Genomic DNA, 24076 nt, shown 5'->3' with positions numbered 1-24076 from the left:
TTTTCCTTGTTATATAAATATTATTTTTTAAAGAATAATATGAAGAATATATAAAATTTATGTAAAAAAAAAACCTATATTATTGTATGATGTTGGAATAGGGGAAAATATATTTACTTGTTTATGTATAATACATAATATAGTTTAAGTTTATTTAATTTTTCTGTGAAAATATTAAAACATAAATTATGTTTTTTCGTTATATATGTTCCAATATATGTAAATAATATTTTCGAGCTGCCGCAAACAATTATAGCAGCTTTTAATTTTGTTAATAATTTCAAAAAATATCCCGCAATTTTACTATTATTTTATTTATTTTATGTATTAATATATTTAAAAAAATAATAAGTAAAAATGGCGAAGATTAAAGTAAGAAAAAAACAAAAACATACTGGCACATTTGAAGAAAATTTAAAAAATGTTGTAGTCTCAAAAAATGGGATATTAAAAAAACAAAAAAAAAAGAAAAAGAAATTAATAGAAAAACATAAAAAAAAAAACACATTAAATAAAATAATTAAATTAGCAAATATAACAAATGAAAATGATTATTCAGATTATGATGATGATGATCTAATCGATTTCAACAATTCCCAAGAAGATAAATTTTTAGAATTTAATGACGACATAGACGATGAAGTTATAGATGATACAAATTTTTATGATGGCAATGAAATAAATTCAAATCAAAATTATATGACTAATGGCTATGAAGAACCAAATGATATATTAGAAGATCTAAACATAAAAATCAATAAAAATGGTTATAAAGGTCAAGGGCAATTTGGAGATTTTCCAAATAATAAAATGACTGATTTTGATAAGCCTCCTGAACAGGTAATAACATAAGTTGGATAAATAAGTTGTTGTAAAATATATTTCCTCGTCGAGCAATTTTATTTTCAACATAAATTATTTTGTGTGCATACGGGAATGCAGCATTCCCATATATGTACAACATTGCTTCGATTATTTATTATTGTTTTTTTTGTTTAACTCCACTATTTATTTTTACCATTTTTAAATGTATAAATATATAGCGGATTAAATAAAATACATCAAAATAAATAAAAATAAAATTGCTTAAAATAACATTGAGGCAAAAATCAGGGCTTAAAATGTTTTAAATTTTTAAACAATTTAGGCAGTACAAATTTGTGCACAATGGAAATAAAAGAAATATACATAAGTTCTTTTTGACATATATTATTTTATATGGTGATAATAAATTATATTGAATTAATTTTTTTTATTGTAGAAAACGAAGATAGATTCAATGGTTGAAAAATGCTATAGGGTTGTAGGAGAAAATTTAGCAATTTACAAAAAAGGGAAATTACATCAAGCCCTTACAATATTAGTAAAATCACCAAAATGGTATGAATTACTTTTATTAACATCCCCAAAAAAATGGACAACCCAAGCAGTTTTTGAAGTAACCAAATTATTTTCATCTGGTTTAAAAGAAAAAGATGTATGCATATATTATAGGCATATTTTATTACCCATCATATTAGAAAATATTGAACTAAATAAAAAGCTTGATGGCTTTTTATATAAAACACTAATAAAATCTTTATATAAATCAAAAGCATGGTTTAAAGGCCTTTTATACCCAGTTTTGTTACAAGTAAGAAAAATAAATCAATTAAAGTTGTTTGTGTGTATATTAGAAGAGATGTAATATCGTCTCTACATTTTGTTTGTGAAAAAAAAAATAATATTGCGAAAAAAATTTTATATGATGATTAGTCTTGTCTGAATAATAAAAAAAATGAAGACAATTGTACTGCCCCAAACTGATTAAAATTAGCAATTATCACAAATATAGTTACATATATAGAGATAATTTTTGTATAGTATATGATCTGATCGTATTTGTGTGTATATTATTGTTATTCTTATTTTTATAGGATTCTACAAAAAAACAAATTATAATATTTGGAAGTGTGATTCAAAAAATGAGTATATCAATAAATGTTGTGACTTGCTGTCTTAACGACATTTTTAAATTCCCATGGAATGCTCATATTTCACATATATTAACAATTTTTTTTAATAAAAAATATGCATTCTCTAAAGAAGTAAGAAAGAAAGATGTAATAAAAAGATGTAAAATTATTTCTACCATTAAATTATTTCTAAAATTTGTATGTATCTCTTATTTTTTTATAGTTTATTGAAAAGTCGGTTGATTATTTTTTAATGTTTGAAAATTATCCTAATACATTAACAATAAACTGGCACAAATCATTGCTAACCCTAATCCAGAATTATAGAGGTATGATATATTTATAGAAAGATATTTCAGTGTGTGTTTTTTTATACTATTTACGTGGTCCATAATAAGAAATCGAAAGAAGTCATAAAGTTTGTGGACATGTAAAATAGCTGTAGAATATTTATTTATTTTAAATGATGAGAATGTACGCTTGGCATCTGAAAAATTAGCAAATTTTGAAGATAACTTTTTTAACCAGTTATCCCTATCTGATATAAAATAAATAATATACTACAATAATTTTGTTTGTAAATTTTAAGACATACCCAAACTGCTATTATTACCTGACATTACTTCATTTCATTAATTATATGAGTATATAATTTTTTGTTTTCAACAGGCTTAATAAATGATGAGCAAATAGGAAAATTGAAAATATTGCTAAAAAAGAAAAACCACCACCAAATAACAAACGAAATATTAAAGCATATTTATTCACCCTCATGTTTCATTAACCGTAATAAATTCATATACCCATATTTTTGAATAAATAAACATCATTGCATAATAAAAAATAGTCATTAATTATTATTTTGTTTTCTTTCTTTACAGAAATTAGCAACTTAAATATGGATACTGGAATAAATGCTTAGACATTATAATAGGGTGGTTTAAAATGTACTAAAAAAGGGATATGCTTCCTGAATGAATTAAAATTATTATTTTTTTGTTTTAAATAAGCCCATAAGGGTAGTGGAAAAATCTCGATATATTGCGTTTTCCTCAGTTTTATATGAAGGTAAAATGTTTAAAAAAATATTAAGAATGTTTAATTATATAATAAATTTATTATGATAATATTTAAAAATAATGTGAATATATAAAAATAATGAGAATTGGATTATATATACCCTCCTACATATGTAGATAATAAAAATATTAAAATGATGAAACATAATCAGTTCTGCTTCTGACTTTAATGAAGACAAATTGGATAACTGACTTAATATTTTTAATTATATACTTACAATGTGTATATATGCATATGTATATGTATATATATGATATGTAGGAGGTGTGGCTGCATATATTGTATCCCTATCTAAGCAAATGCCAAAATTCATGCATTTTTTTTGATAAATAAATATATAATTATAAAATTTTATCTTTATTTTTTAGGGAAAAACACATTTTTAACATAATTAAAATTTGTAAAATATTATCCTTTTATATTTATTTCAAGGAAAAGAAGACCGGTGTTGGTGTCCAATAATTTTTTAAATAATAATTAATTATTTAAAAAAAAATATATTTTTTGATATACATTTTTATTATTACTTTTTATTTTTACTATACTTTTTTTAAAATGTTTTTGTTATCAACTTTGTCTGATTTAAAATAAAAATTGAAAAATAAAATATTTATCATATATGAAAATAAGGTGCAATATATATGCCTTTATAATTTTAAGCTAAAATATATAGATAGCCATATGGGACGGTGGACATTTTCTATATATAGAGAATAGTAATTTTTAGTGATCTACATTTTAGGATTTAAAAAAATATATATATTTAAGGCTCATAATATATTTGGTGTTATGTGTGCACGCATGTGTATATATCGCTTAATATTTGTAGTTTCATTTTTTCTCACATTTTTTTTTGGGGAGGACTAGGAAATATTTTTATAAAAAGTTATTATACTAATACTAATTTGTAAATATTATAAGAACAATGATATATATTTTTTTATTTTTGAATAATAATTAAATTGAAAAATATAGTGAAAAAAATAAAAGACAATATAAAAAGTAGAGAAAAATGATAGACCCCGATAAATTCATTAGTACTGAAGCACGTAATTTATACAATGTTATAGAGATTTTTGAAAAAAAAATTAAAAATTTATCTCTTGTAAATGAAGAGGTGAGAAAAAAATTATGCACAAACATGGCTATGCATGTGTATAGAGAATTAAGGCTATGTAGACAAAATTTGGCCAGTTGAAAAGTTAGAAAATGCCATAAATATGTAAATAAATAAATATATATAGAACTGTGTTAGTACTAACAAAATGAATACCCTCTTTGATGACATTGCAGGTTTTGGAAAAAATAAATGAAGCCGATTTGGGGACAACATCTGAAGAATTTTTGGGCTACTTTAAAAATATCATACAACTAAATAAATTATATGAACACACAGATTTATCAAAAAATAATGAGAAGGTTGAAAATGAAAATGATAAAATGAATGACATCAACAGTAGTGACTATGAAGATATTTCTAATTATAAAGAAAATAGAGAGTTGATTGAAAAAATAAAAAAATATTCATCTACCTTATGTAAAATATTTAAAGAAAATAATAACTTAGTAAAAGCTTTGAAACCATTAAATGATGCAGAGAATCATGATTTTTTTAAATTTCTCCACATTATCAAAGATTTAAAGGTGAGACAAATTAAGGGGATGAAGCATAAAAATAATTCTCTTAGAAAAAAAGCAAAAAAAATAATGTACGCATATGCATGGATAAACAAACATATGAGTCACTTCTCCCATCTTTGTAGGGCACATTTTTGCTAAAGTTCCAAACAACTGCTAAAGAAAAATATGATAGATTAAAAGTTTTAGAGGAATTACAAAAAGAAGAGGATAATATACGAGATGAAGAAAAACGATTAAACCATGAATTAGAAACAATTAGAAATCAAAGTTATAATGATGTAAAAAATTTAGAATCAATTTTAATAAATAAAGAAAATGAAATAAAAAAATTAAAAGAAATATCGGAAGACAAAATAAAAGACCTATTAAATAGTTTACCTATAAATAGTATATCAGAAGAATTAGAAACAATTAATACTATATTTGAAAAAACAAAAAATTTATATGAAAATCAAATTAAAACATATCAAGATTTAGAAGTTAGTTTGGTTAAAAAAAATAATTTATTAGAATTGGATATACAAAATTATATTGATTCATTAGACTCTGAAATTAGGGAAATAGATACAGGTATTCTACATTATGTAGTCAGCAAAATTGTATTTCAACTGTTTTTTTGTCATATGTATGTCTTGATTGGATTTGTTTATTTTCTACTTTGCACCACCCCCCTTTTGTTCCTTTTCTTAGAGATTGGATATTATCATACTGAGCTACAAAAGAATAAAGTTCAGGAAGACGATTTAGATGGTATTATAAAAAGGAAAGAATTGGAAGAAGGTGAAAGGAAATATTTAAAAGATTTAGCAGAAAAAAGAAATACAATAATAAAAAAAAAAGAAGATAAAGATAATTATGCAGCAATTATTATTCAGTCTTATATTAGAGCTGTAAAGGAAAGAAATTTATTTGGGAAATATGAAAAAAAAAAAAAAAAAAAAAAAATTAAAAAAAAAAAAAGTAAAATATCAGTTGTAAATAAATATAAGAAATACATAATTATATTAACCAATGTTGTATGTTTTTCTCATTAAGTTTTTAAAAATTATGAAATTATTTACAAAAAAAACTGTGTGTGTGTGTAAAAAGGGTATTCTTTACTATATCTCACATATATAGTATAAAATATACATATTTATTTTGCTATTATTTTTTGTGTGTTTACAAAATGGCTAATAAAAAAGTATGATAAACAATCAAACAGTTGATAAGTTGTTTCAAATCTTATTAATAAAAAATTATGTAGAAGACTTTCTTTAGATATATTGAAAATGTAAGTAGGCTCTATGGAGCTAAAAAGTAAAAATACCATCTATATACACAATTTATAAATATGTCTATTCCCTTTTTTTACCTAAATTTAGTATATTTAAATGATAAATTTATTTATTTTATTTTTTTATTTTCAATATTTTTTTTCCATATTATTATTGCATAAAATATGTATGTAGATATATCTTAATTACATAGTGTACTTTTGTAATTATAAATAAAAAAAAAAAAAAACTACTATACTGTTATTCTTATAATTAGTATTACCATTGTTTGTAACAGTGCTCATATATTTTATGGGACGTTGAAAAATTAATGATAATAATTTGTCTAAAAGTTGTGGAAAAAAATAAGTCCAAAAATAAGCACAAATAAATTGCAAAACGAATAGAAAAAATAAGAAAATTACTAAAAGTAAAAATTTTCTGGAAAAAAAAAAAATAATAGAATAACGACAAATCAAGTCGTTTTTTTTTTTTCTTTTTTTTTGTAACAATAACTCATAATGAATTTTTTTTAATTTTTATTTTGTTTCACTATATATATATGTAGATATGTAGAAATGGTTTGTTATACATAATTTGATTTTATATCATTGTATTTTGTAATTATTCCGACTATATTATTATTGCATTTTTTTAACGTAAATAATTTAGTGAAAAGCTAGAACTCAATTGAGTGAGCAGATATGCTATATAGGAAGTTCTAGATTGTGCACACTTTTTTGATATTCAACAGGTTTAAAAGTGATAGACAAAAAAATTGTATGTATATGTATAGCCAACATTCGTAATGCTACAAAATGAACGACATAGATATTGAAGAATATAATAAAAACATAATCCAGGAACTTAATGAAGCAGAAGAAGAAGGTGAGCTATCGTTGTCTATGTTTTTGCATGACTTAATAGAGATAGATATAGAATCTAATTTTACTTATAATTATAAAGTAATAGATAGGATAATAAATATATGTATAAAATCTTTGAATAACCATTTAATAATATTATCTGATGAATGTATGTATTTTGTTCGATATTGTATAAATAAATGTATAAATATTAAAGAAGAAATAAATGAACAGTTTTTCAAAAATTTAAATATTATTTTAAATGTATTTTTAAATGAAAAATACTTTTTAAAGGATACATTTCTACTATTTGAAAGAACCTTTTTTTTTTTTATTTTGGATTTAAATAATAATATAAATATAATGGATATATGGAAAAATTATGACAAAGAGCTAGCTAATTTTTACACATCATTGTTACATATATTATCTTATCATTTATCACTAATGAATCAAAGTATTAATAATTTGAAAAATCAAAATTTAAATTCAAGTTCTATACAAATAGGTTGTTCAAGAATAAAAATAATCGAAATTGGGTTTGATGTTTTACTATTTATTTTTAAGAGTATAGATCAGATAAATTTAGTTGAGCAGATTGGAAAAGAAACTTGTTTGAATTTATCAAATACAATTGTAATACCAGATCATATTGAAAATATTATAAACCAGTTTGAATTAATTCCAGATATAGAAATTAAAAAAAAAATATTATCATTATTTAAGATTATGCATAAGCGTATTTCAGAAAATATAAATTTATCTCTTCAAGACAATATAAACAATTTAATAAATAAAAAAATAACTTACTATTTAACATTGACAAAAGAAAAAAATATAAATATAGATACTCTAAAAGAATCGTCATATATTTATGTTAGTAATAATAATCTTTTTCTTTCTACTTTTAATACAATATCTGATATAGAGACTGATCAAAATGATAAAACAATTTTATCAGCAAAAGGGTATAAAGGAAATTTATTACTAAATTTTTTTTATGTCTATTTTTATAATACACAAAATCAGTTACTTATAGTATTATCATATGATAGGATAAAAATAAAAACAGATCAAAATTCGAAGACCATCATTTTTCAGTTTAAGAGAGCAGACGCTCTAGGTAAGAACATGTCACTTTAAACAGTTTCATTTTGCTCAAAACTTGTTCAAATTTTATCTTTTTATTTTGTCTAATATTATCCCTTTACTTCTCCTTTTTAAACAGGTGTAATTTCAAACAGGATAAGAAAACAGTTCGAGGATAGGCTACTTGAAAATGTAGAGATCTCCATAAAATTTAATACAGAATCTGTTAAAGATAAAATTTATGACATTATAAACAATTTATCTGCTATTGAAAATGTTTCATATGATGATATGAAGAGTGAGAGACATACATTAGAGGATGTAAATGCAGACAAACCGACTGATGAAAGTAATAATATTCTTGGAGAGCCACAAAATCAAATATTAGCAGAAGATATATATTTTAATTGTATAGAAAAACTTGAACGAAGAAAAGTAAGTTTTGCAACAACAAAAGAAATATGCTTATTAAAAGGTAATGTTTCTATGGGTAAAAAAACTATGCCATTAAATATGTCAATAAATTATATGGATTGTAAAAATGATGAAAATATTAGAGACAGCGATACAAGTAGTAGTACTAACCAAAGTTGTGATAATTATAATGATGAGTATGTTGAAAATGATAAAAAAGAGAATATCCAAAAAGAATCAGAAGAAAATATCGATGAAAATAATATTAGTGATCATATGGAAGAATCAAATATTTTCGAAGAAAATGAAGAAAGTGATACAGAAATGCTAAAAGTTAGTTTTGCAACAACCAAAGATTATATTATAAAACAAGGAGAAAATGAAAAGGATGAAGAAATATGTATATATGAAAATAATAGAGAAAACTTAGATAATTATAATAATGAATATAATTTAAAGGATAGTAATGGGAAAATTCAAAATGAATGTAAAGTGGAAAATGCTAGTTATGTTAAAAGTCCAAATAAAATAAAAGATGGTTCTATAGAAAAGATAGTACCCCAAAATGATTTAAATCGGGAAGTATATAACAATAATAATAATGATGGTTTTAATTTGTTTAGTGAAAACAATGCAAAAAAATGTGATAGCATTATTTATGTTACAAATAGTGAACAAATAAACCTTGCCAATAAAGAAGGTGAAAATAATAATGGGAATGTAGAAAACTGCGAAAATTTTAAAGAAGAAATAATTGGATGTGAAAATAAAATAGGGTTAAAAAAAAACAAAAGAAAAAATTATTTTAATAACACACAATGTAATCAGATAAAATCACCTGCTGAAATAATAAAGACATTGCTAAATTATGATGAAAAACAAGAAAAGCTTACTGAATGTATACAAAGCTTAAGTAAGTATAAGAGAAGAAATAGAGGATACGCCCAAAATATAAGAACTAAAGATGAAGTAATAGATGAAGAAGTAAAATCTGATGCTCATAAAGAAAGTGAAAAAAGTAATATGATAAATTTACAAGAATTATGTAAAAATGGAGAATCTGGAAGTGTAAATGAAAATAAAAAAATATACTTAAATACAAACATTTCAGAGACAAAGGATTGTTCAGAAATTGTGAACATAATAGGAAAGGATGAACCAAGTAATGAAACACTTTCAAATAATGATGTTGAGAATGTAAATAAAGATCGATTAAGTCCAAATCATTATATAGATAAACCTTGCTCAAGCAGTAAAAGCAAAAAGAGAATAACTACCAATACATCTTATGATATAAAAAGTAATAGTTTTTTTAAAAATAATATAGACTCCCCATATCCAATAAAAAAAGTAAAATATAATTATTATGATCCTGAATTTTTAGATATATTAAAAAAGGGAGATAATTTGGAAAATTTATCAGCTAAGTATTTAATAAAAGCTTATACATTAATGCAATATAATAAAAGATATATACATATACAAATAATAGATTATTTTAGATACATAAGACAAAAAATATTATTATCTTATGAAAATATAAATTTAAAATATAAAAATTTATTAAAAGAAATACAATCAGAATATGATATACGATTTCAATCTATTATATCTAAGCATTCTAAACAATTATTAGAACATAATAAAAAAAAAACTATTAATATTACCAATATGCCAAATCCTATTGATACAAATATAATTAAAGAAAAGCTCAAAGGTTTGTATGATACATTTAATGTAGTTCAAAGAACTATAAAGGATAAAGTCTTAAACTCAAAAATTTTATTGAAATATAAGCAAAGTGATATATACACACCTTCCTTTTCATTGGGTACTATTGTATCGAAATGTTCCTCATGAACAAATCATTAAGCATGCATATGACCATTTTTTTTCATAATGGAAAATATAAATTATAATGTTGTTTTTCTATTGTTGTACTGTTATGTCATTGTTATTTTGTTTTGTTTTGCTATTGTTTTTGATCTAAAATTATTTTTATCATAATTGTGTGCATATTAGCATAGACTTACGTATCTATGTGCATGATAGAGTAACTTCTCAAGCATTCTATCTTTATGGGATGTGTCTAAAGTATATATTTTTTGTTTCATTTCAAAAAAAATAATATAGAACTTGATCAAGTATTTAATAAAATGAAAAATAAGTGTAAATATATTACCTGATTGATATTTAATAATTTTTTAACTTATTTATCTTATGTGATATACATATGCAAATAAAAAATAATGAGTAGTGAATACATTCTTTTTTTATACTGACTCCCAATTTGTGCACATATTTATGCATATCCTAATATAGGCTTATATGCACGTACATGTAACAATACATACGAAATTTGAAAATAAATATTCAAGAATATGATATATATAAATAATTTCTATTCTTTTAGCGTAAATATGTATGAAAAATTATAAATTAAAATATGTATATTATATATATTTTTTTTTGGGGGGGGGGAGTAGTACCAAAAGTTGGCCCCTTTATTCTCTATTATAGTTCTACAGTATTACGTTTTTTTTTTTTTTTTTTTTTTTTTTATGGCTAGCTAAAAAATAAAAAAATCCTCTTGTTCATAAAATAAATATATTAAGATAAAAATAATTAATAATGTATTTTATTTATATTTATAATTTTAATTATTTTGATACTTAAAAAATAATATAAATATATTCTATAAATATATAAATACATATAATATTTAATATATTTATACATTTTTTAAGTGTTTTTATTTATTTCGAAATTATCTTAATTTGTTTGCCATTTTGTTACATTAGTTCAATTTTTTTATAAGTAAATAAAAACAACATGATAATAAATGTATTAATTTTGTATCCCTTTTAAATGTTAAAAATATATAAGAAGATATGGAAGGCATAAGATGGGGGGAATAAAGATTTTTCATTTTTTTTTAAACCAAAATATATTTTTTTATGAAAATAATTCTTAAAATGATGAATAACTTTTGAGCGATGGGCGGACTGAATAAAAGTCGAAACTTTAATGTAGAAAATCGCTGAAACTGATAAGAATTATATTTTCTTTAAAAATTTTATATTTTGAATATACGAAAAAATATTATATAGAAAATATATATACATATTCACATGAATATGCCCCAGTTTTACTTTGTTATTTTTTAAAATGAGGACATTTCCTAAGAGTTGTGTCATATGTTATGAGCATATATATTTGCCAACAAAAAAAATATAAATATATACGAATTTAATAAATAATAATGCATTATAATATATGCAAATGAATTGACAAAAAAATAGTATATCATCTACAAAGCACAAATACATACAACCTTTATGCTTTGACAACTTTAATAAATAAAAAAGTCTAATTATTTTCTACAATCCAATTGAAAAATGTGTAAACAAAAATATATGAATAGGTAAATTTAAAAGAAAATGTGTGCGTTTCTTTCTCTTTTAAGAATTTTATGATGGTGCCAAAAAAACAACATTTCTATTGGATTTGAAAAAGTGATTTGCTTCTTCATTTTCAATAATGTGGATTGCCATAATTCTCGAAAATAATTTAATATTATTAATTACATCACAAATATATGCATCATTACTTATCATATAATATTTATCATCTGGAAATTCGATATAACAATAAAGTATATCTGTATTTTGATTTTTTTTAATAAAATTATAATAATCCATTATACATTGATTTTCTGCAAAATCTAAAATAGTTTCAATAATATTATTTTCTATATATATTAGAAAGACTGTAAAATGTATATACATATTTTCATCTAAATAAAACATAGGTACAATATTATTATTATCATTATATAAATTTTCAACAAGTTGTATATTTCTTTTTTTTAATATGTCTTGAATAGCACTAATTTTATTTTTTTCATTTTTAGCCATAATTTTTCTTTCCTGTTCATTTTTTTTTTTTCGTTCTAAAAATTGTTCATATTTTTGTGTGACTTCCTTTTTTATATTTAAATAATCTTTTAAATTTACAGTATTTTTTATATCATCATCTTGTAATAGCTCATCAAAAACTTTTACATATTCATAGGCATCATTATATATGCCTATGTAGTAGGAGCATAAAATACTGTAATAAATACTTTTGTATTTTTTATTATTAAAGGAAAATGCCTTTTTACAATCATCTAAGCATTTTATGTATTTCTTTTTTTTATAATGAATAATACCCCTGTTACAGTATAAGTCTGAAAGTAAATTATTTATATCTTTTATGCATATAATGTCTTCTTCTTTTGGACTATTTAGATTTAGAGAATTTTCACTAACTTTGTGAGTTTGATTATTGCTAGTTGAATCATTTGTTTTGATAGAACCATTTTGTGAATTGCTCGTAGTTGTATTCATTATTTTTTTATTTTTTAATTGATCGGCTTCCCTTTTTTTAAGGTAAATTTCCAATACATCAATACCTTTAGTATAACTTATTATGGCATCCTCAAAATATTTAGCCCCATCTTTAAAATAATCATTACCTACTTCTTTATAATTTTTGGCTAAACTTAATTCATTTTCATCAGATAATATTAAATTATATAGTGCTAGCAAATCTTCATTTTCTTCAATATTTGTTGGGAGTTCATCCATAAATAAAGGATGTTCAACATTTTTATACTTCTCTGATAATTGCTTAATATAATTTTCATCAACATTAAAATCTTCTTCCATCTTTTCTTAAAATGGAAAATAACTATTATACTGCATAGGTATGTATATATAAATGTAACTACAATATATAGATATAACTATAAAATAAAGGGAGGGAATAAAAAATGCATATAAGCTATATAAATTATATAGCTAATATTGGGTAAATTATATTTTTTTTTGATTTTGTAAGATTTATTTTTTTAGAAAGTTTCGAATTGCTTAGCTATGAGCACAAAGGATAATAAAGTATTTTATGTTTGTGCCTATTATGTATAGCATAAAATAATACAGAAAAAATACGCACTATTTAATTAGTTGTAATAACATGATATAATATTTAAAAACAAAAAAATGTCATTAAAAAAATTAAAAAAAATTTATTTAAATTTTTATTTTTTGAACACAACCTTCGTAGTTTCTCAAATATCTACAACATCGGGTATACAAATTAACAAAATTGGATGTAGATTGATTCATATTTTTAAGGCAGTTATATATTTTATTTTCATCATAAAAACATTGATTATTAGTTTGTGTAATTTTTAAATTTGGATTTTTAAATTTATATAATGTTTCCTTTTGGCTATTTATGTATATTTCATTTTCTTTAATTAAATCTTCAGTCACTTTTTTACGTAACTTATTGTATTCGTTTTCTATCAAGGGAAAGTAATAAAAAAAGTTATATTGTTTTTAGGGAATCTATGAGGTTCTTTAAATAGGTAGGAATATGTTTGCATATGCATATGTGGGTATGTATATATAATAGTGGGAAATAAAAATTTACGAAAATGTGATACACTATTTAGTATTGTTCAAAATAATAAACACTATATTGTAATTATATACTGTTTAGTATATACCTGCATTTTCTATTATGGTATGTTCTTTAACATTGCCAATATCATTTAAAGTTACAACTTGTGTGTCTACACCATTTTTTGTATAGTTACTATCACATGGGTTGGGAATTTTATGAGGACGATCATCATTGAATAACATCAAACTTTTGTTATTATGCTCGTTATGTGAATTAATATTTCCCATTATTATTATTTTTTTTTTTTTTTGATCATGTGAATGTTATATATTAGGTTAAAAAATTACAATAAATAAGAAAATAAAGTTTTTAAAATATTCTGTGTCCTATTCATGAGTATTTGAAATATTTTATTTAAAAGATTAATACAAATATGCTTACATTTATTTGATGTTTCTCTATAGTTATAAATTATATGAGCATGTTGCAATCAGCATAACACACAATGTGCAGTATTGCCACTTTAGAGGAATTATTAATTTGGCTATTCTTTTATTTATTTCTCATTTTCATTAAATAGGTATAAAAAAAATATAATTAATTATGTACTAGTATTTATGTTTATAAAAATGTGATGGTATACCACTGTATGCATATATATATGTAACATTTTTTAGGGAACAGTCATGAATAAAATTTAAAAAAATATATATATAAGGAATTATTTTTATTTTTTAATGAATATAAGCATTGGTTATTTCATAGACAATTATACATTAATAATTTTGTCAACCTTATATAGTACGAACTTTTTAGTAAAATATTTGATGTGATTTATTTTATATAATATTTTTTTCTCCTTAATTTTACATTATATATATCAATGGTGTCAAAGTATTCCCCTCATTATAATCAGGTTTTATATAATACCTCATAATAATATGAAGGATATTATTTTGTATACTCATTTATTTGGGTGTTCATGTAAAAGTGTATTAAAATTTAATATATTTGCCATATATTAATAAAAAGAAAAAAACTTCTCAAAGATCAAATAAGATAGTTTTGTTTAATAATAGAGAAAAAGAGTATGAGTATATTTTATAACATTAAGACAACCCCCATGGATAGATTTATTCATTAGTTAATTTATAAATAATTGAAATAATATAATAAAATTGATAAGAATTGAAGATAAACATATTTGTCAATTTATTTATGTAAACTTAATAACCATATGTACTTTTTTTTACATTTTTTTATGTTTATTTCTATATGTAAAATAATTATAATACATATATATTGTATAAAATATAGTATATAAGGAAATGATAATATGAAAGAACATGCCAGCAAAATAAAACTAAAAGTATTTTTTCTTATCTTCCAGATCTTTTGAACTATTTATAAATATACTATTTATTGTTTAAACCTTTTTCTATATGCAAAAAGATATAAATATATAATTTAAAAAATAAGAAAAAAAAAATTAGTCCCTATTATTTAAACTGAAAATTTTCATATTTGGTCCCAAAAATAAATTGCTATTATCATTTTAAAAGTAAATTGTAAATTCAATTTAATATTTCATTTATTCAATTTATAAACTTAACATATATTGGGGTATTCTTTATATTTTTATTATGTGTGCAAGGCCCAATGATAATGCTTATATTAAAAAAAAAAAAAAAATTATTCTATTAGGTATATAAAGAATAATATATATGCTATGCTTTGATATTTTAGCAAATCATATACTAATTTTACTATTATATGCATTGTAAAAAATAATTAATATAAATAAAATATAAATAATAATATAAATAAAAAAAAAATAAATAATATATTATATCATAACATTTTAATGTATAAATTCCAAAAATTAACAAAAGAAAACACAGAAAAGCTGGTATTGAATTTTTACAGTTTAGCAATTAATCAAGATTGTAAACAAGGGTACAGAAAAAACTAAAAAAAAAATTAAAATAAAATAATTAAGTAATATATTTTATATGAATATAATGTCCATGTAAAGTATATTTTTTTCCGAATGATTGAGGGAAGTAAAAGGGATAAGAAAAGGTCTCATAACTAGATTAGTAAAAAAAAAAATATATACGTGAGAATACTTACGAATATATTTTTAGTACATACGTATATAAACAAAGAATAATATATAGCTGCATACATGCGCGCGCAAGTTTGCTTATATATGCTTTCGCATACATCACAAAAACCATTTATTCACTTTAAAGGATAATATAATGAATGCAACAAATGAAAAGAAAAGGAAAAGAATAACAAATTTTAATTCTATTATTTGGATACTACTGTCATTTTTTTTGACATGTAGTGAGGGAATGGATTATTATAAAAGGTTAGGATTAAAACGAAATGCAACAAAAGATGATATTTCAAAAGCTTATAGAAAACTAGCTAAAGAATACCATCCTGATATAGCCCCAGATAAGGAAAAGGATTTTATAGAAATTGCAAATGCATATGAAACATTATCCGATCCTGAGAAAAGGAAAATGTATGACATGTATGGAGAAAATTATGCCGAAGCATCTCAAGGATTTGGTGGAGGACCAGGTGGACCTGGCGGAGCTGGAGCAGGAGGATTTGGGAATGGATTTCCTTTTGATCAAGACGTTGTAAATGAGATATTTAGGCAATTTGCTGGGGGAGGTAGAGGTGGAAATCCAGGAGGTAATTTTCATTTCAAATTTAGTTCAGGAGGGAATAGGGGATATAATTCAGGACCAAGATATGGTGGTGGGCATTATCCATTTGAAGAAGAATATTATGAAGATATATATAAAAATGAAGTATTAAAAATAAATGGTAAAAATTCGAGTTCAATAATTGATGATATAAGTTATGCATTACTTATAAATTTTTATTCGTCTTCTAGTTCGGAATGTAAATCATTTAAAAAAACATATTTAAAGTTATCAAAAAAATATGATGGATATATAAATTTTGCAGTTGTAAATTGCGATGAAGAGAAAGCATTATGTAGAAAATATAAAGTAAGGTCATTACCACATATGATATTAATTAAAAAAAATAAAACATATGAAACATTATATGGTAGTAAAACTGAAGAGAATGTAAAAAGCTTTATAAATAATAATATTCCATATTCATTTACTGAAATTAATAATAAAAAACATCTTGATAAATTTTTAACAAAAAGTGCGGATATACCTAAAGTTTTATTTTTTATATCACATAAAGATAATCTTATTATGCTTAAAGTTGTATCCATGGAATTTGAAAAAAGATTGAATATAGGAATAGTATATGATACTAATTATACTATTATGAACATATTTAAAAAAAGAAATATAAAAACTCCATCATTATTACTTATTGAAGATATAGATACATTGGAAGGAGATTTAACGCATTTAAAAACGGTTGATTTTAATATTTTATCATTAAAACTAAGTCATATTGTTGCACAACATCGATTAAAAAATAATTTATATGGTCATATTACCTCATATCAAGAATTAACTAAAAAGAAATATGATTCAGGTCACTGTAATGAAAAAGATTCACAAATTTGTTTTTTTATATTAAAATTATTGGATCAAAATTATAATAGCCTTGATGAAGACATCAAAAAAGTATCAACAAAATTCTCAAATGACCCTTTGAAAATTTTGTATATTAATGTTTTTAATCAACCTTATATTCTTGATTCTTTTGGATTAACAAATGAATGCAAACATCCAAATTGCTTAATTTTAGTTGCATTCAGACCCAAAAGACAAAGATATAGAGTATTTGATGGAGAAGTTAATTACAATAATGTTCTCAATTTTGTTGATAATGTAGTTAGTGGTGGTTTGGCAATTAATCAAAACGTCAAACAGGGGTTGAATTTTGTGAACAACTCATACTATGATGAGTTGTAAAGGACCATTCACATTTATGTTTATATGTTTATACATATATGCGTTGTTTAATTTTATCGTGTTTATTTTATTTTTATATATACTTAATATTTTTTTTTAATTATTGTTAAATGTTTGGTAATTTTGTATACCAATATTTTACAAATTTGTTTACGACCATGTACAAGCTTTTACAAGCGCCCATTTTTAGTTAAAACATATATAAAAACTTTTCCCTTCGATACAATTGTATGTGAAGATTTTTTTATATTATAGTATCATTATGGTTTGTGGCGTTGCCATATGCATATTCATACATATGGAAACACTTCCGATTTTAACCCACCAATATAGAGTACCATTGTTTATTATCGTACTTAATTTTGATTACTTATTTTTTTTTATATGACTTATGTGTGTATGATTATATGATACACATAGTCGTGAGATTTTCATTACAACAGTAGTATTAACTACCATGCTAAGGACAATCTATATTGATATATTTAATGATTGTATGCATTATTGATGGAATATTATTTTTCCATTCTATTAAGTCTTTAAATTTATGTAACAAGTTTTTATTTGTTAAATTTATTGTTATTATTTTCGCCATAACTTAAAATATATAATACGAGTAAAAAGACGATTTGAAATAAAAAAATACATAGCTAGCTGTATATACACATCGCAACTAGCTACATATGCATAATGTAGCTACTTATGTGCACAATATAGCTAGTTTTTTTTTTTGTTCATATTTTTTATTTATTTCCTATACTTATGTGTGTTCACACACAAATGAGACAGAATTTGCATTTGTAGTATTTATGGTATACATAAGTAGCAATTATAAAATATCATATGCATTCCTTATAAAAATAGTAAAAAAATAGAACTAAATAAGAATATATATTTACTATCCCTCATTTTATAAGCAATATCAATTTATTCTATTTTTAAATATTTTTTTTAACTTATTCTTATATTTTATTCATTTATTGCATATAGCAAATGAAAAGTATTTGAAACAATATATATGCTTAATATATACAATAACATTTTTTTGAAGTAATACAATAGCACGTGTTAAATTGTATTTTTTGGTGGGAGAATAATAATAAATTATATACATATATTAATATGTAAATGTATTTATAAACTATACCCACATTTATAAATTTTGTGTGAATCACATTATAAGAAAATACTTTTTCACCCAAGTAAACATTGTGTAAAGTAAAAACAACTAAACAAGCAACATTAAACACATGTGTTAAACATTTAGAGTATTTTTCACCATAAAAACTAATATATTAAGTGTATAGTACTTATTTAAATGTGTTTATACTAATTTGGTTGGTATAAGAAAATAAAAACAAAATATCGCTATTTTCATACACAAATCCTAAATACTTTAAAATTTAATAGGAAAGAGGGAATGCCCAAAAGAAAAAAAAAATATATAATTATTCCTTATTTGTTATAATTTGTTTATTTATTTAGGTAATGCACTAGGTATTTTCTCACTCATATATGGGCTGGTATTCATTATGTAATATAATATATACCATTTATAATTAATATAGGGGTGTAATTAAGATTTGCATATACTGTGAAATTTATCATTTTTATATGATTGATTGGATGCACATATACAAATAAATCGTAAAAATAAGCATGCACAATAGGCTAAGAAAAATACAGTTGAAAATGAGCTTTTTAATTTTTTTTTATAAATTAATTTTATAGGGGCTTGCCTTTATTTCACGTTCATGTTTAATTTTTACCGTAGCGTTCTCTACTACATATAAAAAATAAAAAAAATATATTTTACTGCATATGATGATGTGCTTAAGTTCTCGTGTTATTTGTTTTGCCGTTTATATACTTACACAATTATTTTATCATACAAAGAATAAATTTATGTTTTCACAAATTAAAAAAAAAAAAATTAAGAATGAATATATAATCACACAATCGCAATAGGGATATTAAATAAATGTAACAATATTTTACTACTCATTAAAAATAAACGAAAAAAATAAATTTTATGTAATTTCACGATTATCTTATTTTTTCACCTATTTTGCTTGGCCGTAATTAAAAACCCCAACAAAATTAAAGTAAATAAGAAAAAAATTAGTACATAAATAATTTAAAACTATATACATACTATATATGTAATTACAAGCTATTGTTAATAATAATAAAGTATTTCACTTAATCTCATTTTTATATTAATTATACATTTTTTCTTGTTATTTTTTTTTGAAAGGTAACATAATTCAACTAAATTAAATTTTCTAATAAGAGGATAAAGTTATAATTGATTTTTTTCAAATAAAAAAAAAACAATTGTTATAAAAATGAAGGGATACAAGTATAGTTTATCATTATTATCATTGCTTTACCTATTAAGTAACTATGCAAAGGCAATGGAAAACCCAATGAAATTTCCAGATATGAAGGGGCTTGATGATTTAAGTACTCTAAATGATACACAAATCAAGGATATTTTTGGATTGACTGGTGATGAAGTAAAAGAAAGATTAACAAAACTGTTTGGTGTAATTGACAAAAACCAAGATAAAACACTTACTGATGATGAACTAACTGCATGGTTTGATTATGTTAAAAACGAAGTATTTTTAAAACAAGTACAAATTGAAATGAAACAAATCGATGCAGATAAAGATGGATATATTTCATTACCTGAATTAAATGACGCATTTTCACAAAATTTAGATCCAAAAGAAGTTGAAAAACATGCAGATGGTTTATTAAAAAGATTTCAAATTGTTGATAAAGATAAAGATAATAAATTAAATCTAAATGAAGTTGGATTATTAATAGATCCAATGAAAGATAACGATTTAAAAGAATTAGAAATTAATGAAATTTTAGAACACCATGATACAAATAAAGATGGAAAAATATCAGTTGATGAATTTAAAGAAACAAGATCAGATGATCCAAATATGAAAAAAGATGATGAACTAGCATTAGATGATTTTAATTTCTTTGATGTAAATAGAGATGGATTTATAGATAGAGAAGAAATTGTTAAAGTATATTTCGATCCATCTAATGATGCTGCTACTTTAAATTTAAATGATATTAAAGATAACATTTTTGAAGGAAAACCAATTACATACGATTTATGGAATGAAAAATCTTTAAAATTTGCAGTAACCTCTTTAACTGATTATGGTGATGTTATTAGATATCCCCAAGATTTTAAATTAGATATCGGTAAAAATGTTGTATTACCATCATCAAAACATAGAATACCTGATGATATCTTAAACCTTGACACCGATTTATCTGATGGCAAAAATAATGAAAATGAATCTGCCGATGCATCAGACAAACAAAACATTACCGATGAATTATAAAAGTGTGGGTTTTGTAAATGTACACGTAAAATGTTATATACATATACACCCATATATATATGCAAATATATATGTTTTAAATTTTTTTTATTTTGCGGTCAGTTGTTTTTAAATCAACTTTGTTGATCAACTTAGAACAAATATCTAAAAAAATTAATTAATTTTCTTAAAAGATGATAACTATCAGTCTACAGAAAATAAGAAGCAAAACTCAAATATTTGTATAACGAGATTAAGCTTCTATTCTTGTTTAGTTGCAAACTATTGATATTTATATTATCCATGTGCGCATATATGTATGTATGCATTTACAAATCGTGTTATTTTCCTGATCTTTACTCATGTTTACACACACATGTATATATATATATATTATATATACATGGGTAGATATATATTTTTTTTTCATCACTGTCCTTTCGAATTTTCATGTATAAAATTGTAAACTTCACTTCAACGTCAATAATACACAAAAGTTATACGCATAAAGACGTAATATATATTTTGATAATATTATATCGTTTCCAATCATATTACAACTTTAACTATTCCTTATGCACAAGAATCAATGAATTATAAGTTGATTTCAAATTAGGCATAAAAGTTTTAATGGGTGTGCATAAAAAATGCTAATCTTTTATAAAAAAATTTTATTTCAAATATTTTACACAAATTAAAATTGGATATGTTACTAAAGTATACATATGGAAAATAATAATATTGTACATTTGAGACTTAAAAAGAAAAAGATAAAATAAACAATAAAAAAATAAAAACTAATAAAAAAAACAGCACATTGCTTATGTTCACAACCTTTTATGTTCTTAAACATGAATGGAAGAACTAATCTTAACATAACTATTTGGTCAAATAAAAATAAACTATTATATTTATATATGGAATAGTAATTTATGAACTTTGCTTATATATGTAGGGTGTAATAGAAAATATTACAATAATTTTAAAAAGCAAATAGAATGCTACTACATCTTTGGAAATGCACAAATGAGGGAGGGAACCATTGTGAATATGCAAAGGCACACCTCGATTTTTTATTTTATTTTTTTGATTTTGCATAATTTATATTATATCTTTCATGACACTATATATTTCTTCGCCTATTTTAGTAGGATTAATAACAACATGAACACCTGCATTTCTTAAAGCTTCGATTTTTCCATCAGCTGTTCCTTTACCTCCACTAATCAATGCACCAGCATGACCCATGCGCTTTCCTGGGGGTGCACATCTACCAGCTATAAATGCAAATATATTTTTTTTTTTTTTTTTTTTTTCTGGATCATCAACATTATTTTCTATTAGCCATTCAGCTACTTGTTCTTCTGCATTACCTCCAATTTCACCAATTAGTAATATGCATTTTGTTTCATCATCTTCTAAAAATAATTTAAGACAGTCAATAAAATTGGTACCATGAAATGGGTCCCCTCCTATACCTATGCAAGTAGATTGACCTAAGCCAACTTTTGTTGTTTGATTTACTCCTTCATATGTTAATGTGCCACTTCTACTTACAATGCCTACACAACCCTTTTTATGAATATGTGATGGTAAAATTCCAATTTTTGATTCACCAGGTTTTATAATACCTGGGCAATTAGGGCCTATTAATCTACTTTTGTTTGACATATTTAAGCATGCTTTTACTTCTAGCATATCATGTTGGCATATACCTTCTGTTATACAAACAATTAATGGTATTTCAGATTCAATAGATTCTATAATTGCATTTTTTGCATGTTGATGTGGTACATAAATAACTGATGCATAACAATTTGCTTTTTCTTTAGCTTCAAGAACAGACCCAAAAACAGGCAATGTATATTTGCCATCAATGCTTGTCCATGTACTTGCCTTTTTTGATGGATTTACACCACCAACCATTTTTGTTCCATATTTTAGTGCCTCTGTAGTATGAAAACTACCCTGAAAAAGTGAAAAATATTGTTTACTATAGTCATAATAAAATTAAAGAATAATACAATTATATAACATCAATTTTACAAATAAAAATCTTACTTGTTTCCCTGTAAGGCCTTGGCATATTACTGTTGTGTTTTTATCAATAAACACTTTGCTGGTAGCAGAATAATTTCGCCCCTATAAAATGTTTACAAAAAAAATGGAAGCATTGCCATATAATCATTACTTGTGATAATTGAAAATGTTCTGGATAAGGATACATTGTGTGTGCATACAACATTCGTTGGTCAAATGTCATTTCATAATATAACTATTATAGTGTAAAACTTTTCTTAATTTTCATTTAAAATATATATAAAATAGTGTATACATATTTTTATTACCTTTAAAGGGAAACACAAATTTTTGATATTAGAATATTTCATTTATTTAACTTTGTGATAAAAAAGGGATAGGGGCATTTTTAATTACTGTGTGTTTTTCACTTCACATATAAAAAAATAAAAAATAGTATGGGAAACAATAAATAACTTATAAATAAAAAAAAATTAAAATAAAGATTTGACTAAGTATCAAAATATGGAAATAAAAAATATTGCTAAATGATCTAAGCATATTTTTTTTTATTTATATGCTTAGTGTAAAAGCTAACTTATAATTATTATACGCATATATGGATTTCCCTATAGGTATATGCACATATCAATTTTAAAATAAATATTCCTATGATTTATTTAAGTTGGAAAATAAGTACCTGACCAAGCTATAATGACATATTATAGGTAACCATACGATGAATGTATATTTTTTTATTTCATTCAAGTATATATATATTTGAAAAAATAAAAAGCTTTTAAATCTTTTACCATTTTTCTTATTATTCAAGTCTTGCATAAAATTAATGTTTTTACATATAAAGAAGTGACAATAAATAAAAATACAATTGTATAAGTTACACTATTATATACAAACGCTTTAATCTGTTATGGTTAATTATTTTTTTATTTAGGATTTTTCGAATATCCCTAAAAAAACATTAACCTCGCTTTGATAGCAAAATAATTATTCGAA

General features: G+C 22.8%; 8 protein-coding genes across 8 annotated transcripts; 5 read left to right on the top strand and 3 right to left on the bottom strand.

The window, feature by feature from the left end:
• Positions 1–357: 357 nt before the first annotated feature.
• Positions 358–2877, top strand: PVVCY_0900850 (essential nuclear protein 1, putative; the record flags this gene model as incomplete). The annotated part of the gene is made up of 6 exons (XM_037634313.1): positions 358–840; positions 1262–1633; positions 1917–2087; positions 2179–2284; positions 2625–2741; positions 2837–2877. The coding sequence occupies 6 exons, from the start codon at positions 358–360 to the stop codon at positions 2875–2877; spliced, it is 1290 nt and encodes a 429-aa protein (XP_037490424.1).
• Positions 2878–4047: 1170 nt separating this feature from the next.
• PVVCY_0900840 (conserved Plasmodium protein, unknown function) lies at positions 4048–5710 on the top strand (the record flags this gene model as incomplete). The annotated part of the gene is made up of 4 exons (XM_008626425.2): positions 4048–4152; positions 4329–4679; positions 4799–5246; positions 5367–5710. 4 exons carry the CDS (start codon positions 4048–4050, stop codon positions 5708–5710), a joined length of 1248 nt encoding a protein of 415 aa, XP_008624647.2.
• Positions 5711–6750: 1040 nt separating this feature from the next.
• On the top strand, positions 6751–10161 carry PVVCY_0900830 (conserved Plasmodium protein, unknown function; the record flags this gene model as incomplete). Its single annotated transcript, XM_008626424.1, has 2 exons — positions 6751–7921; positions 8027–10161. 2 exons carry the CDS (start codon positions 6751–6753, stop codon positions 10159–10161), a joined length of 3306 nt encoding a protein of 1101 aa, XP_008624646.1.
• A 1610-nt stretch (positions 10162–11771) lies between these two features.
• PVVCY_0900820 (conserved Plasmodium protein, unknown function) lies at positions 11772–13013 on the bottom strand (the record flags this gene model as incomplete). The annotated part of the gene is made up of 1 exon (XM_008626423.1): positions 11772–13013. One exon carries the CDS (start codon positions 13011–13013, stop codon positions 11772–11774), a length of 1242 nt encoding a protein of 413 aa, XP_008624645.1.
• A 363-nt stretch (positions 13014–13376) lies between these two features.
• PVVCY_0900810 (conserved Plasmodium protein, unknown function) lies at positions 13377–14042 on the bottom strand (the record flags this gene model as incomplete). The annotated part of the gene is made up of 2 exons (XM_008626422.1): positions 13377–13651; positions 13859–14042. 2 exons carry the CDS (start codon positions 14040–14042, stop codon positions 13377–13379), a joined length of 459 nt encoding a protein of 152 aa, XP_008624644.1.
• Positions 14043–16019: 1977 nt separating this feature from the next.
• Positions 16020–17684, top strand: PVVCY_0900800 (heat shock protein, putative; the record flags this gene model as incomplete). Its single annotated transcript, XM_008626421.1, has 1 exon — positions 16020–17684. One exon carries the CDS (start codon positions 16020–16022, stop codon positions 17682–17684), a length of 1665 nt encoding a protein of 554 aa, XP_008624643.1.
• A 2348-nt stretch (positions 17685–20032) lies between these two features.
• PVVCY_0900790 (endoplasmic reticulum-resident calcium binding protein, putative) lies at positions 20033–21061 on the top strand (the record flags this gene model as incomplete). Its single annotated transcript, XM_008626420.1, has 1 exon — positions 20033–21061. The coding sequence occupies one exon, from the start codon at positions 20033–20035 to the stop codon at positions 21059–21061; it is 1029 nt and encodes a 342-aa protein (XP_008624642.1).
• Positions 21062–22141: 1080 nt separating this feature from the next.
• PVVCY_0900780 (succinyl-CoA synthetase alpha subunit, putative) lies at positions 22142–23430 on the bottom strand (the record flags this gene model as incomplete). The annotated part of the gene is made up of 3 exons (XM_037634312.1): positions 22142–23008; positions 23102–23182; positions 23389–23430. The coding sequence occupies 3 exons, from the start codon at positions 23428–23430 to the stop codon at positions 22142–22144; spliced, it is 990 nt and encodes a 329-aa protein (XP_037490423.1).
• Between the last annotated feature and the right edge of the window lie 646 nt (positions 23431–24076).

This window comes from Plasmodium vinckei (genome assembly GCF_900681995.1).
Source record: "Plasmodium vinckei vinckei genome assembly, chromosome: PVVCY_09".
In the NCBI taxonomy this organism is placed as follows: domain Eukaryota; phylum Apicomplexa; class Aconoidasida; order Haemosporida; family Plasmodiidae; genus Plasmodium; species Plasmodium vinckei.
The sequence above is the reverse complement of the archived record's forward strand: the minus strand, read 5'-3'. Positions and strand labels throughout refer to the sequence as shown.